Source organism: Excalfactoria chinensis, chromosome 1, assembly GCF_039878825.1.
Source record: "Excalfactoria chinensis isolate bCotChi1 chromosome 1, bCotChi1.hap2, whole genome shotgun sequence".
NCBI lineage: Eukaryota > Metazoa > Chordata > Aves > Galliformes > Phasianidae > Excalfactoria > Excalfactoria chinensis.
Genome location: NC_092825.1, coordinates 114199763 through 114213386, shown reverse-complemented (window position 1 = coordinate 114213386; position 13624 = coordinate 114199763). Strand labels below are relative to the sequence as shown.

Sequence of the window (13624 nt, the reverse complement as noted above, 5' to 3'; positions counted from 1 at the left end):
CATTTACTCATAATATCCAAGCTGAGAACACAGTTCTTGTAGCTTGTGTTCTTGCTTATGAAAGACATAGATACTAGAAATCAAAAGAAACTGTTTCAATCTGCTTGCGTTTGAGGAAGTAGGAAGTCTCTTTCCACCTTTGTGCATATTTAAGGCTGAAGCTAGCTGAAGACTTCAGCCTTTCTTTTCATGCTTCCTCCCTCAGTGGAATAGTTGAGCTTTTGTAACTGTCCCTACTTTGAAGTTTTCTAGTGGATCCAGACTGGTTTAAGTTTCTCTATATCCTCATTTTGTTTTTCTCTACTTAGGAGTCAGTGTGGCCGTTTTCTTCAAAAGGGGCATGTTAAGAATATAAATCCTTGTTCCGTTAAGAGTCTTTTCCTGCACTCAGCTGGTTAGTAAATAATACTTTGCTTTCAGAAGATATGAAATGGATTTGTGGTCATTCTAGGTGTTTCTTATCAAGAAGACTCTCATATGTATGTGTTGGAGAAATTCTAATCAATTTTGCAGTAAGTAAAGGTATTATGAAAGCTCAGACAGACTGTTCTGTCATTATTTACCAAGAGGTCTGTCTCTTCTTAAAAATAAACAAGACTTGTTTGGATTAGGATCTAATTTCCTGAAGGTGCTCTTGCGCTAAGAGTGATATTTCACAGATAAACCAAATAGTTTTTTATTACTTTTTAAGCTGAAAAATGGGAGGAAGACATTTTCTCAAGGGGGAGCTGCAGTGGTTGGAAAGAATCTCTTTCATTGAGGTCACTGAGTCAAATAAAGCAGGTTCCCTACAGTAGGTTACACAGGAAAGCATCCAGGTGGGTTTTGAGTATCTCCAGAGAAAGAGACTTCATCATCTCTCTGGGCAGCCTGTTCTAGGGTTCACAGTTCTAGTCACCTTCACAGTAAAGAAGTTCTTCCTCATGTTCAAATGGAACATCGTGTATTCCAGTTTGTGTCCACTGCTCCTTGTTTTGTCATTGGGCACCAAAGACAACAGCATGGCCCCATCTGCTTGACTCTCACTTTCAATATTTATAAACATTGATGAGATCCCCTGTCAGCCCTCTCTTCTCCAGGCTGAACAGCTCCAGGTCTCTCAGCCTTCCCTCCTACAGGAGATGCTCCAGGACTCTCATCATCTCTGTGGCTCTTTCCAGAACTTCTGTCTTTCTTGAAATGAGGAGCCCAGAACTGGATACAGCACTGCAGATGTGGCCTTAACCAGGCAGAGAAGAAAGGAATGATCACCTCCTTCAGCCTACTGGCCACGCTCAGGATACTATTGGCCTTCTTGACCAGAAGGGCACACTGCTAGCTCATGGTCACCCTGCTGTCTACAGGGAGACCCAGATCTCTGCAGTGCTTCTTTCCAGCAGGTCAGCCCCTAACCTGTAATGATACCTGCAGTTACTCCTCCCCGGATGTAGGAATCTACACTTGCTCTTGTTGAACCTCATCAGGTTTTTTTCTCTGCCCAGCTTTCCACCCTGTCCAGGTCTTATTGAATGGCAGAAAGATTAAAAACTGATCAATGTTTCTTGAGGGAAATTCCCAGTGTATTTTAAGTGTACAAGATTACATAATGCTGTGTGAATGTTGTTATGACTGGGTGACAGACAGTTCACCGATCAGTTCACAGGGTTTTTTGCTTCTTGATTGTCTTTACAAAATGTAAACAGTATTCATGAGAAGGGAATGTGATTGACTTCACTTCTTCTAGCAAAATTTTGGCCGCGGAGCTTCGTATTTGTGCAGACTGAAACCATAAGTCAGTCCCAGAACATGCCACGTCACCACTTGCTTTGGTATATCAGCATAAAGCCCCGATGCAATGCACTAGTGGCACTGCCTGAGGAATGGCAGTAACATACTGCTACTCCAGGGCATGCAGTCAGTATTGTCACTTATCTCTACTTATGTTTGTTCATCTTTATTGATGCTTTCAGTCTTTCCATTGCTTTGAAAAGGACTTCTTACAAGCGTGTAGGGTGAGGTTATAGAATTATAGCCGAATGGTATCACTTTCTGAAGGATGTGACCTTGCCTGTTTTTCAGTGATCTTTTTGTGTAACTGTACTTTGTGTCAGAATTTCCCTTGACATGCAAAAGAAAAAAAAAAAAAAATTAGTCACAGAAGTGTTTCAGATAAATTAGATACAGATGCTTTTCTTGTTAAGATATTTCTTTCTGTCATATTTCTAGAATAGCATTTAGTTAGGTAGGATGTTTCTTTTTCCAGAGAAGCCTGGTTTTCATTCTGATGTCCAGTTATGTTGAGCAGCATCTTTCGGCTTGAATACTCCCAGTGTTAACAGCAGTGATTTTCTAGAAGATAGTAAAGATGCAGCACTTCACTGTTTTGGAAAAGCACTGTTGTGTCTTCTGTATTTTGTAGACACCATGGAAAAAATACGGGATGTATATCCTATAAATAAAATAAAACAAAATGCTTCTGTATCAGGGAACTCTTTCAGCTTGTTTCTGGTAGCAGGAGTTATCAGGCAGTAGAGCACTGTGTGGAAGTCCAGGAGGGAGATCTCTGGGTATAGAACAGGAGAGCTCTGAGAACTGATCACCTCCTATCAGTGTTCTTGTGGCTAAGAGAGCAGTAATCCTGTATTTTATTTCAAGGTGTTCAGATTTGGATTAGTATTGATTTTCATCTGGATGCTCTTTTCAGTAGCTACAATAGTTCTTCTGGGTGTTATTTTAAATGAGATCAGGTATTTTACAGATTCATGTGTTGTGACAATTTGAAAATAAAATTGAAGTGGATGTTTATATTCTTCAGCATGTGTGTCATCAGACATTCTAAAAGGGCTTAACTTTTTCATTGCTTGTCTTCAGTCCAGCCTCTGTATGCTATTAATAGCAGGATATTGTTATAAGTTGGAAAAGATGTGTAATGTAGATCTGACTCATCAGATAACTGAAGCAGTCAACTGCCTATCTTTTCACATTCCCATATTCTGTGACCTTAAAGCTTCTCCATCATGTTAGTAAAATTCAGGTGCTGCATGGTCAAATGAACAGACAATCATTTTGGCCCAGTGATAGATACACTCAGTTCACAGGGATAGGCACTCGCACTCATACTTTGAACAGATAAAAATTGTTCAGCTTTCAGAGTAGCTAAGTGACAGAAGTCGCAGGAACACCTCTTGAAACTGTAATTCATACCTGGCACAAGGAATTTAAAGATGAATTTCTGACATCTGACTTCTTTTTTTTTGCCCTTCTGGAATTCTTAAGTATTGCATGTCTGCTGCATAGGATTTTGCATTACACTTGGCTTGATCGCAGAGATATTTACCAAATGAGCAATGGTTTCCATTGTTACATTTTCCAGAATGCTTTTTTCTCTTTTTCCTTTTTCCCTCTTATGCTCAGGGAGCGGTGGGAAACCAATAGGAAAAAAAGAACTGAATAGATGCTGTTAATTTCACTTTCTTCACTTTTGTTTTACAGGAGACACATGAAATTGTGGCCATCAAGAAATTCAAAGACAGTGAAGGTAACCTTTTCTGTTCAAAGCCTTTCATGTCAATAACTGCTCTGTTAATAACTTCCCAGTTAAAGTAAGAAGTCTCATATATCAATACATGATTTAAAAATGGTTATGATTTATTAGCTTTCTGGATGGTCAAGGTACTACATACCTGCTTTATACATTCCAACTAAAGACCTACTCTTCCTTCTTGGTGCCTCCCCCTTGATATTGCTTGAACTGTGGTGCCACTCATGGTAGTATGACCTATCATTTGGAGTCTAGATGTGATCAGATGGTAGTAAAAGCTTCTCTTGTAGCACTGGCTTGTGGAGGTCTTGAGCTTTATCACCCCTCATTTAGGTGAAGGGATCTTAAATGTTGGTGGTCTAGAAGGGGTACATATAGGAGACAGAGAGAGGTCACTTAAAAGCTCTGTGGTGCACAGAGGAGTTGGGGAGCTGTTAGGGACCTGTGGGAGCTAAGTGAGGAGGCAGCAATTCTGCTCTCCCTTCAGCAGGCTTCACTTTCCACAAGGGAACTTCACAGAATTACAGAATCACCAGAGTTGGAAAAGACCTACAAGATCATCCAGTCCAACCATCCACCCATTACCAATAGTTCTCACTAAACCACGTCCCTCAACACAGTGTTGAAACGTTCTTTGAACGCCTCCAGGGTCAGTGACTCCACCACCTCCCTGGGCAGCCCATTCCACGGCCTGACCACTTTTTCAGAGAAGTAGTATTTCCTAATGTCCAGCCTGAACCTTCTCTGGCGCAGCTTGAAACCATTCCCTCTGGTCCTATCACCAGTTACACAAGAGAAGAGGCCAACCCCCAGCTCACTACAACCTCCCTTCAGGTAGTTATAGAGAGCAATAAGGTCTCCCCTTACCCTTCTCTTCTCCAGGTTGAACAATCCCAGCTCCTTGAGCTTCTCCTCATAAGGCCTGTGCTCCAGACCCCTCACCAGCTTTGTTGCCCTTCTTTGAACATGCTCCAGAGACTCAATGTCTTTCTTGCAGTGAGGAGCTCAAAACTGGATATAGTACTCCAGGTGGGGCCCCACCAGAGTTGAGTACTTCCCTGTTCCTGCTGGCAACTCTGTTTCTGATGCAAGCCAGGATGCCATTGGCCCTCTTCACTACCTGGGTACCCTGCTGGCTCATGTTCATCCAAGCATCAATCAATCCCAGGTCCATTTCCTCTTCACAGTCTTCCAGCCACTCTGCCCCAGTCCTGTAGTGCTGCCTGGGGTTGTTGTGGCCAAAGTGCAGGACCTGGCATTTGGTCTTGTTAAACCTCATCCCATTGGCTTCAGTCCAGCTCTCCAGCCTGTCCAGATCCCTCTGTAGGGTCTTGCCACCCCCAGGCAGATTGACATTTCCAGCCATCTTGGTGTCATCTGCAAACTTACTGAGGGTGCACTCAATGCCCTCATCCAGGTCATCAGTAAAGATATTGAAGAGGACAGGCCCCAGCACCGATCCCTGGGGAACATCATTCATGAACGTTTGCCATCTGGATTTAACTCCATTCACCACCACTCCCTGAGCTCGGCCCTCCAGCCAGTTCCTTACCCAGCCAAGGGTGTACCTGTCCAAGCCACAGGCTGCCAGCTTCTGCAGGAGAATACTGTGGGAGACAGTGTCAAAGGCTTTGCTGAAGTCTAGGTAGACCACATCAACACCCTTTCCCTTGTCCACCAGACAGGTCACTAGATCATAGATCAGGTTGGTCAAGCAGGACCTGCCCTTCGTGAACCCATGCTGGCTGGGCCTGATCTCCCCATTGTCCCACACATGTCACGTGATCTCCCTCAAGACAACCTGCTCCATAGCCTTCCCTGGCACGGAGCTCAGGCTAATAGGCCTGTAGTTCCCCAGGTCCTCCTTACAACCCTTCTTGTAGATGGGAGTCACATTGGCAAGCCTCCAGTCTTCTGGGACCTCACCAGTCAACAAGGAGCGCTGATAGATGATGGAAAGCAGCTTGGCTGTCACCTTTGCCAGTTCCCTCAGCACTCTCAGGTGAATCTCATCTGCCCCCCAGACTTGTGACAGTCCAGTTGGAGCAGTAGGTCTCTGACTGTTTCCTCATGAATCGTCAGGGGTTTTGTCTGCTTCTAAGCTGACACTACCAGGTCAGAGAGTGGAGTACTCTGAGGATAACTGGTCTGACCTTTAAAGACAGATGTAAAGAAGACATTCAGAACCTCCACCTTTTCCTTATCCTCAGTGGTCACATTCCCAGCCTCATCCAGTAAAGAAATGGAAATTCTCCTTTGTCCTCCTCTTACTGCTGATGTATTTATGTATTTGTAAAAGAGTTTCTTGTTCCTTTTTACCCCAGTGGCCAGGTTGAGTTTAAGCTGGGCTTTTGTCTTTCTGGTTTTCTCTCTACACATCTTCAACATCTTAATTTGCTTCTTTTGCACTTCCACAGCAGCCTCTGTGTACTGTCTGTCTTGCACACATCAACAGTTAGCCTGAATCCCTTGCACATGCATGAGAGACAAACAGGAGAGGCCAAGCATGAAGTAATATAAAGAGTAATTCAGGTCTGAGGTGATGATGTAGCTGTGATCTGCCGTATACTGAGGCTGTAGCTGAAAGCTCAACAGTCTAATTATGCGGTTTAGAGAAATAGCAGCAACTTTATTTTAACAAACTACACCTTTTTTTTTCTTTTAAATTATTATAGAATTTATTATTATTATTATAGAATTGTGTAAGGCCCTGGTGCTGTTGTTGGTTACAAAACTATAATGTAATTTTCAGAGTTGGTTAGGCACAGCAAATTCAGATTTATCGTATTTTCATGCAATAAAAGTCTTTCATTGCAGCTATTTTGTTAAATGCTTGGAGGATGTAAATGACCTTTTAGCCTTACTGGTCAGAAATCTGTTTTAAATCCCTGTTAAAAAATGCTGGTAGTTAGTTAACTGTAGTGGTCATCTTGACCAGGTACTGACCAGGTACTTCAGAATCACATGTTGGACCTCAGTATGTCTATTCAGTATATATCAAAGGCAATGAATCTCCAGCATTAAGCCCCAAACAGGATTATGGTGTAAGACAGTATACAAATGAAAACAAAAAAAGGACAACATAGCCATTAGCTTTTGCTTTTTATTGGTTTGTGTGATTGATGACTGCTGTTTGGAATTGTAGCTGTTTACAAGTTTCTGGAAATGTGACAGAACTTCCTTTGATGAATTTGATTCAGTCCATTTCACATCTGTCTTGCTAATACGGTGGTTCATTACAAATTTGAATATACAGTAATTATTTCTATTGCCATTTTTGTTTCACTGAATTACTGCTGTTTGACATATGCATGCTAAATGTTCTGGAAAGGATATGGTTATAGAAGAAGTAATGCAATCTGGCCGATGCAAGCCAGCACCGAGCACTCAGTTTTAAAATGGAATGATTTAAATTACTCTCAATTATACATATTTTTACTAAAAACATTTGTGGTGATAGTATTTTACTTCCTTCTCTCCTGTAGCTACAATTCAGGATTTTTTCTGTTTTCTGATGATGACTGTATACATTGACATGACCTGTGTTATGCTCTCCTCTGCAAAGCCATTTTTGCCTTTTGCTTTCTTGGAAAAGCAGTTTCTCTTCCTTGTGTCTTATTCCTCTGTCTTTAGAGTATGTGATGTGCAAGTGGGATTTACTGAATTCATGCAGTCTTATCCCATTTAATATTCTTCAGTTGTGGATAACAGCACAAATATTAAAAACCCGGCTTCTAAGTGTGCATGGGCAATTGCACTGAGTTAATGGATTTCATTTGGCTAAATGAAGAACAAGAGCTAATATACTCTGTTGTACTTCATGTTTTGTTGGTGCTCTCCTCAATGATAAACATAATGAGTACAAAGCCTTAGTAAAACACTTTTTAGCAGCTAAATTGTCAGAATAATAGTTCAGTTTCTTGACTTAGAATCAAAGATTCATAGATTAATTGTATCTGTGGTTACTCTACTTCCTGCTCTCTGTGGCTACTACAGTGGTCTGCATTGCTGAATTTCCATTAAAAGTTTTGTTTGGACAATTAAAATGATTTTTCTGTCCTAATTTGTCATAGATTTTAGAGAATAAAACCACAAACAGATCTAGTCAAGACTGTTCAGAAATGATCATTCCAGTGTTTGTACTGAGAACATAACCTTGCCAGGACTTCTTGCACGTGATAGGTATACATGAGGTGGAAGATATGCCTGTACATATACATGCATGTTTTTGAAGGGTACGTTGTGCTCTTTGTATTGGAAAAGAGAGACATGCAAATTATTGATTCTTATTAAACAGTTTTTTCTTCCACTGGAAACCACAATGGTTAAGAATTGTGGACTATGAAGGTTATATAATGACTGGACAGTCATCAGGTACCTCTCTTCCAGTGCAGAAACATCCAGGCAGCACAGAGAGCCTGCAATATAAAAAAGAAGTCTTTTTCTCCGTAGTACCCAGATACAGAGATTTTAATCAAAAGAAATATTCATAACAATTTATTAAATCTTTTTGTTTTTCATGAATTTTACTTTCTCACTTTTGCACTCTAGAAAATGAAGAAGTCAAAGAAACCACTTTACGAGAGCTTAAAATGCTTCGCACTTTAAAACAGGAGAACATAGTGGAGCTGAAGGAAGCCTTCAGAAGAAGAGGAAAATTATACTTAGTTTTTGAATATGTGGAAAAAGTGAGTTGATTTTGTACTGTCTTTACTACAGTTAAATCATCAGCTTAATGGAAAAGTCTTTAAAACATCTATAGTTTTAAGTGTGAAACTATTGTCATCTATAGAGAGGAATAGGAGAAAAACTCTAATACGACCTGAATTGTTGTAATTATGTATTTAGAGTGACAAAACGGTACCGATAACTTTATTCTTGCTTTTACATCATTTGTTGGCCTTCAAAAATAAAATTGAAAACAATCCATATATGAACAGAAACATGTTCAAATTATGTAGGCTGGAATACTGCATTTTAGTTCTTTATGTGAAGAAAATGTTCCATCCAGATACTTCATTTTAATTGTAAAGTTGATTCACTGTCATGTGTTATGTTGGGTAATGAATTCAGACATCATCTTTCAAAACAAGATCATAGGATTTTGACTTTGGAATCTGTGGCAACTTTCTCCATCTCTGCCTGTTAAAAATACAGTTTCTGTTTGTATATTTCTGTAACAAGTCCACTATCAGTAGTTGCTTAGAGGGACTTGGCAAAGATCGCTGTAATAATTTCCAATCCTGACCTCATTTGAAGTGATCCCAAAATGTTCTTGGATTGGCCTACTGTTGCCAAGTATTCTGGTCTGTTTCTAGGGAGAAACAACCTAGAATGGATTGGTCTTACATTAGTTTTATAATCCTTGCGATGGTAAGGATGACCTTACCCTTATATCCTAACTAGCAAGGAAATCACTTGATGGTGTATTTCGATACACAAAGTAAAAGTAAACGCAGGCCTAAATGTATTTGTGTAGCTTTCAGGAGGTATCATTGCCTTGATCCAAATTTTCATTTAATATCCTGCCAGTGTGATTTTGTAGTACAGCTAAGTGCTATTCCTTTAAAGTCAGTTCATTTCAGTCTTGTGTCTCCCGTACATACTGTACAATTTAGTGTGTGGTATAACTTCGTTGTATAATGTGAGATGACCTGCTCTAGGCCACAACTTGGCAGAAGACAATTTTGTATTTCACAGATTAGCAACTCATGACGTGGTGGACCTTATTTAGCTGTAACATCAAAAGTGTGGCTTGTTTCATCCATATTCCTTGTGATACTGGCATGTGTTTGGTCACTCACCAACTAGGACATGTATTTAATTTGGTGCTGCAATGTCTAAAATTATTACATTGGAGTGAAGGAATATAGTGATAAAGACGGACATTGTGTGTCTAATGTTGTTTCTGTTAAACTATCATTTCCACATTATAAAGGTGAACTTTCATTTAAACCTTGCTGTCCATGAATGTTTCAGGTTGGGTTATCTGTTTTCAGGTGTGTTGAGTAATTTCCACAAGCACTCCTAAATGGATGTCATTCAGATCTAAAGACCAGGATGATTTCTGTATTTTCAAATGAGAAAGAGTAGCTGAATTAAATAAAATATGGTACAGTAGGCTAATTTTTATTTTAACTGGTGTTGGAAAATGTATTATTTATGGAACCATAGCCCTGCAATGCTCAGTTCCAGACTACTGAAATTCATATTTAGTCTAATCTTTTTTATTTCCCTTAGTGTTTTCACGTAGGGTCTCACTGTGTTGATGCTACTGTTTTTGTTCATATTTATAACACTAAATTCTTGACTTACTTATCCGGAACTACAGGCCATCGTGTGGACAAGAATCTAACTAAAATCAATACAGTTCCTTAACAGAAGAGTTTATTTTCTGAGATCTGAGCTACAAGGAAACTTGCTTGCAAGCACACAAGTTCCAGTATTTATTTGTAGATTGCAAAACTCAGAAATACTTCCAAATATTTTCAGTCTCCTTTTGTTTTGTCTTACATTTATGTTCATTAAAATATCTTCCAAGGAAAATCTCCAATGTTATTATATGGCTAAAGAAAACATTTGTCAGAGATAAATTTATTTTAAATGAAAAATCTGTTCAACTGCCTAAATTCTTAATGCAGCGAGTTGTGTAAGATGATACAGCCAAAATTGTTCCCATTTCAGTATTCAGTAAATTCTTTTTGTCAACAAGTTGGCTGATGCTGCCCATTATTCATTCAATTAAGAGTACAAACTCCATTGTACTTGAAATTGTGCAAAATTGGAGATATTTGCTAACATAATGGAAATCTAAATATCCTTTCTCAAAGAGGAAACAAACCAGTTTTTATTGCTCATTACCAATTAAAGCAATCCATTTAATTTTTAGCTAAGTATATTCATTGAAAGTTAATGTGGACATACGACTACAGTAACTAAGATACCTAAGGTTTCTACAGCAGATGCGTATCTAGGATATTCCGTAGATTACTGTTCATGTCCCTGTGAGGCATTTTTACCTCTGTTACCTCATTCTCATTAGCAGTAATATGTTGCTTTAGGTATACCCATTCATGTGTAGACGTGGTCTGTGATTAGTCACAGCCTGGTATGCGAAAGCCATAGAACTAGCTTAACAATTAAGAAAACAGTATATTAAAGTGCAGTAGAATATTTACAAAGTATTGTACTTCATTAATTTTTCTCACAACCCCAGTAAACTGGTCATTGTTGGAGCAACTTTTTATATGGAAGTGACTATTCAGAATATTTAAGTGAGTTGATGACAGCCTTTTAAGGAATTGTGGTACATTTGCAGTTCATCTTTAATTGTCTTCACAAATGGTTTTTTAGAATGACATTAGCTAGTACTGTGTTTGTGATTAAAATACATTCCCTAAAGTTAAACTACATTTGTGTTTTTTTTCATATCCAGACTTGGTGGTGTAACTGTTGCTTCAGAAAGCTGAAATTGGGTTATATTCAAGCTACTAAAATATAACTCTTTTAAATAATGTCTTTTAAACATTTAGAATATGCTTGAATTGCTAGAAGAAATGCCAAATGGAGTTCCACCAGAAAAAGTGAAAAGCTATATCTACCAGCTAATTAAAGCAATTCATTGGTGTCATAAGAATGATATCGTTCATAGAGGTAAGTGCATAGTTCTGCCTGTGGAAATAAGCTCCAGAAAGAGTTTACTTTCTACAGGGAAAGTCGTTGCAGCTAGAAGGAATTTGCATTTACCATAAATATAAGCGATTACTCTTGGTCAACAAAGCAATCTGTAAATTTGGCTGAGTATTAAGCCTGCAACACGACTTCAAATTTCTTTAGAACTAGATACATCTACATAGAAAGTTTGCTGTCCACTGTCTTTGGCATATGAGTAAGGATTGTATTAAATGCACAGTAAAGTAAAACTGCAGTACAAACACTGGTAAAGGAAAAGGAATTTCTGGGAATTCAATTATTTTACTTTTGAATCTGATAGTAGATAGTTTGAATGTGATTAGTAGAAAAACAACACAGAACAAGCTTGGTTCTTGGTGTTTTACTTCTGCTGAAGGCATATCTTCCCAACTTCCCTGAGTTCAGCTCCCTCTAAATTTTAAGCAATTACAGTACTTGCTTTGTTTGATTTTTATCTGGTTTTATGTATTTTATCCTTATTTAGTAAAATTGTATTTTGCTTTATGGATTTGCAAGAGTAACATTTCCAATGTTCCTAATAAATTAGAATTCATGTACAATATACTATTATAGTAGAGACTGATCAAAACATAGGTGAGAGTTTGACATATTTTGTAAAGCAGTTTGAAAAAGTGTTCCATACAGGAATAAGAAACAGGCTTAGAACTAGAAAGCACCCTCTTTATATAGAAACAAGAAAGCACAACACAACATTTTACCAGTTAACTGGGTAATTAAATGACAGGTTATTGTATTATCGTGCAGGACGCACTATTCTGCATTTTCTTTTGCTCTCTAGGAATGTCTGTAAACACATTTCATCTTCCCATGTTTTGTTGGGAAACACTTCAAAAGATTTAATGTGGCAGAAAATAAATTCTGCTTGTCCACAAGTAGAACAGCTGGAAGCTTATTGAGCAATTGGTCTTGTAATGCTTTGTTTATGTTCATCTAAATAAATTGTTATGAAATAATGTTGCTGACAGAGCTCAAAATTAAGTAGAGAAGTTAACAGCTATCTTTTCTTTCTTTGTTATTCGATGCTTTAGATATCAAACCAGAGAATCTCTTAATAAGCCACAATGATGTGCTGAAATTGTGTGACTTTGGTAAGTTCAATAGATTCACTTCTTACCTTTTTAAAGAAAATCTCTTGGAATGGAGCTTTACCTCATTCTCATGAAAGTTCTACAGTGCAAACGCTTTCTCGTGGTCAGAACTGGTAACTTATTCAGTTTAAGTCTATTCCTTTAGTTTGAAATATCTATGCTCTTGTAGCATAGTTTGAAATATCTATGCTCTTGTATACTTGGTCAAACACCATCTTAGTAGGTCAAGAGAAATGCTGCGTTTGTTGTCTCACCGTGTATTGGGCAAGGATTTACTAGTACTGTTATTGGCTTGGACATGAGAACATCACAGGTGGTAAACTGAGACTGGCAGAACTGTAGATTTATCTAGCTTATGTATTTAAGAAAAGATTCCAGTTTCAAAAAGGCATTTTCACTTCTTATATGTTAATATACTTCTTACACTGTTAGGTGTATAGTTACAGGTCATCCTCTATTGTATCATAAAGAAGATTGTGTCAACATATGATTAGTGAGTGAATAGCTGGAGGGGTGGAGCCAGAGCTGTACATGTGCTGTTAACTTTGATATTTTCTAACTTATCAATAACTGTTTAATGTCAGCTTTAAGACTTTGAACAAGCAGCACCCAAGAACACGACAAAATTGCCTATGTGAGTAATCCCCAGAAGACAGCAGGGTGGCATATACACTGTTCCAACAATCTCTACTTTTCTTCTATATGCTACATAAACACAGAATAAAACACTCTAAATAACTTACAGTTTGGCTTGGTAAAATAGAGTCCAATTCCACGCAGCTGCCCAAGGTCACTTTGAAAGCTGTCATTTCATACCACTGCAATTTTGAATGAAAAGAGGAACCATTCAAAAAACAAATAAATAAATTGCAGTAGGTTTTTGGGAAAATGGAACAAACATTAGTATCTTGCAGTGCTGCTTATTTCTTTCAGTCTTAAAGGCATTTTTGTTTAAACATTCAGAACCAGCAAGCATTCCAGAAAAAGCCTTAGAATATCCAGTCCATGTGAGTTCTTTGGAACGAGGGCTGTTTATTTTGCAGCCCCAGGAAATGCATAAGTCTGGCAGCACATAATGATGCTGGTGTCCAAAGCCTGTGGCTCTTTGGCCCTATCTCCAGCTAAGAGCCTACAGCTAGCCCTGCTGTAGCTGTTCTCTCCTGCCTACTCTCTCCTACCTACTCTCTCCTTTCAGCATTCCCCATAGGCCCAGGCTCTGGCTGGCACCATGTGCTTTGGGCTCCTCTGCCTCTCGGAGAGCTTAGCAAACAATCAGCAGAAAGCACCGGCCGGTGACCAGCAC

The 13624-nt window shown here is 38.8% G+C and overlaps 1 protein-coding gene across 13 annotated transcripts in view; it reads left to right on the top strand.

Annotated features, from left to right (window-relative positions):
• CDKL5 (cyclin dependent kinase like 5) overlaps positions 1–13624 on the top strand; it is a 114758-nt gene that overhangs the window by 61067 nt on the left and 40067 nt on the right. For all 13 annotated transcript variants that reach the window (XM_072329703.1, XM_072329694.1, XM_072329687.1 and 10 more), the window contains 4 exons: positions 3472–3517; positions 8072–8208; positions 11053–11173; positions 12262–12321. In XM_072329703.1, the coding sequence (XP_072185804.1) occupies positions 3472–3517; positions 8072–8208; positions 11053–11173; positions 12262–12321 (364 nt within the window). The remainder of the gene's footprint in view (positions 1–3471; positions 3518–8071; positions 8209–11052; positions 11174–12261; positions 12322–13624) is intronic.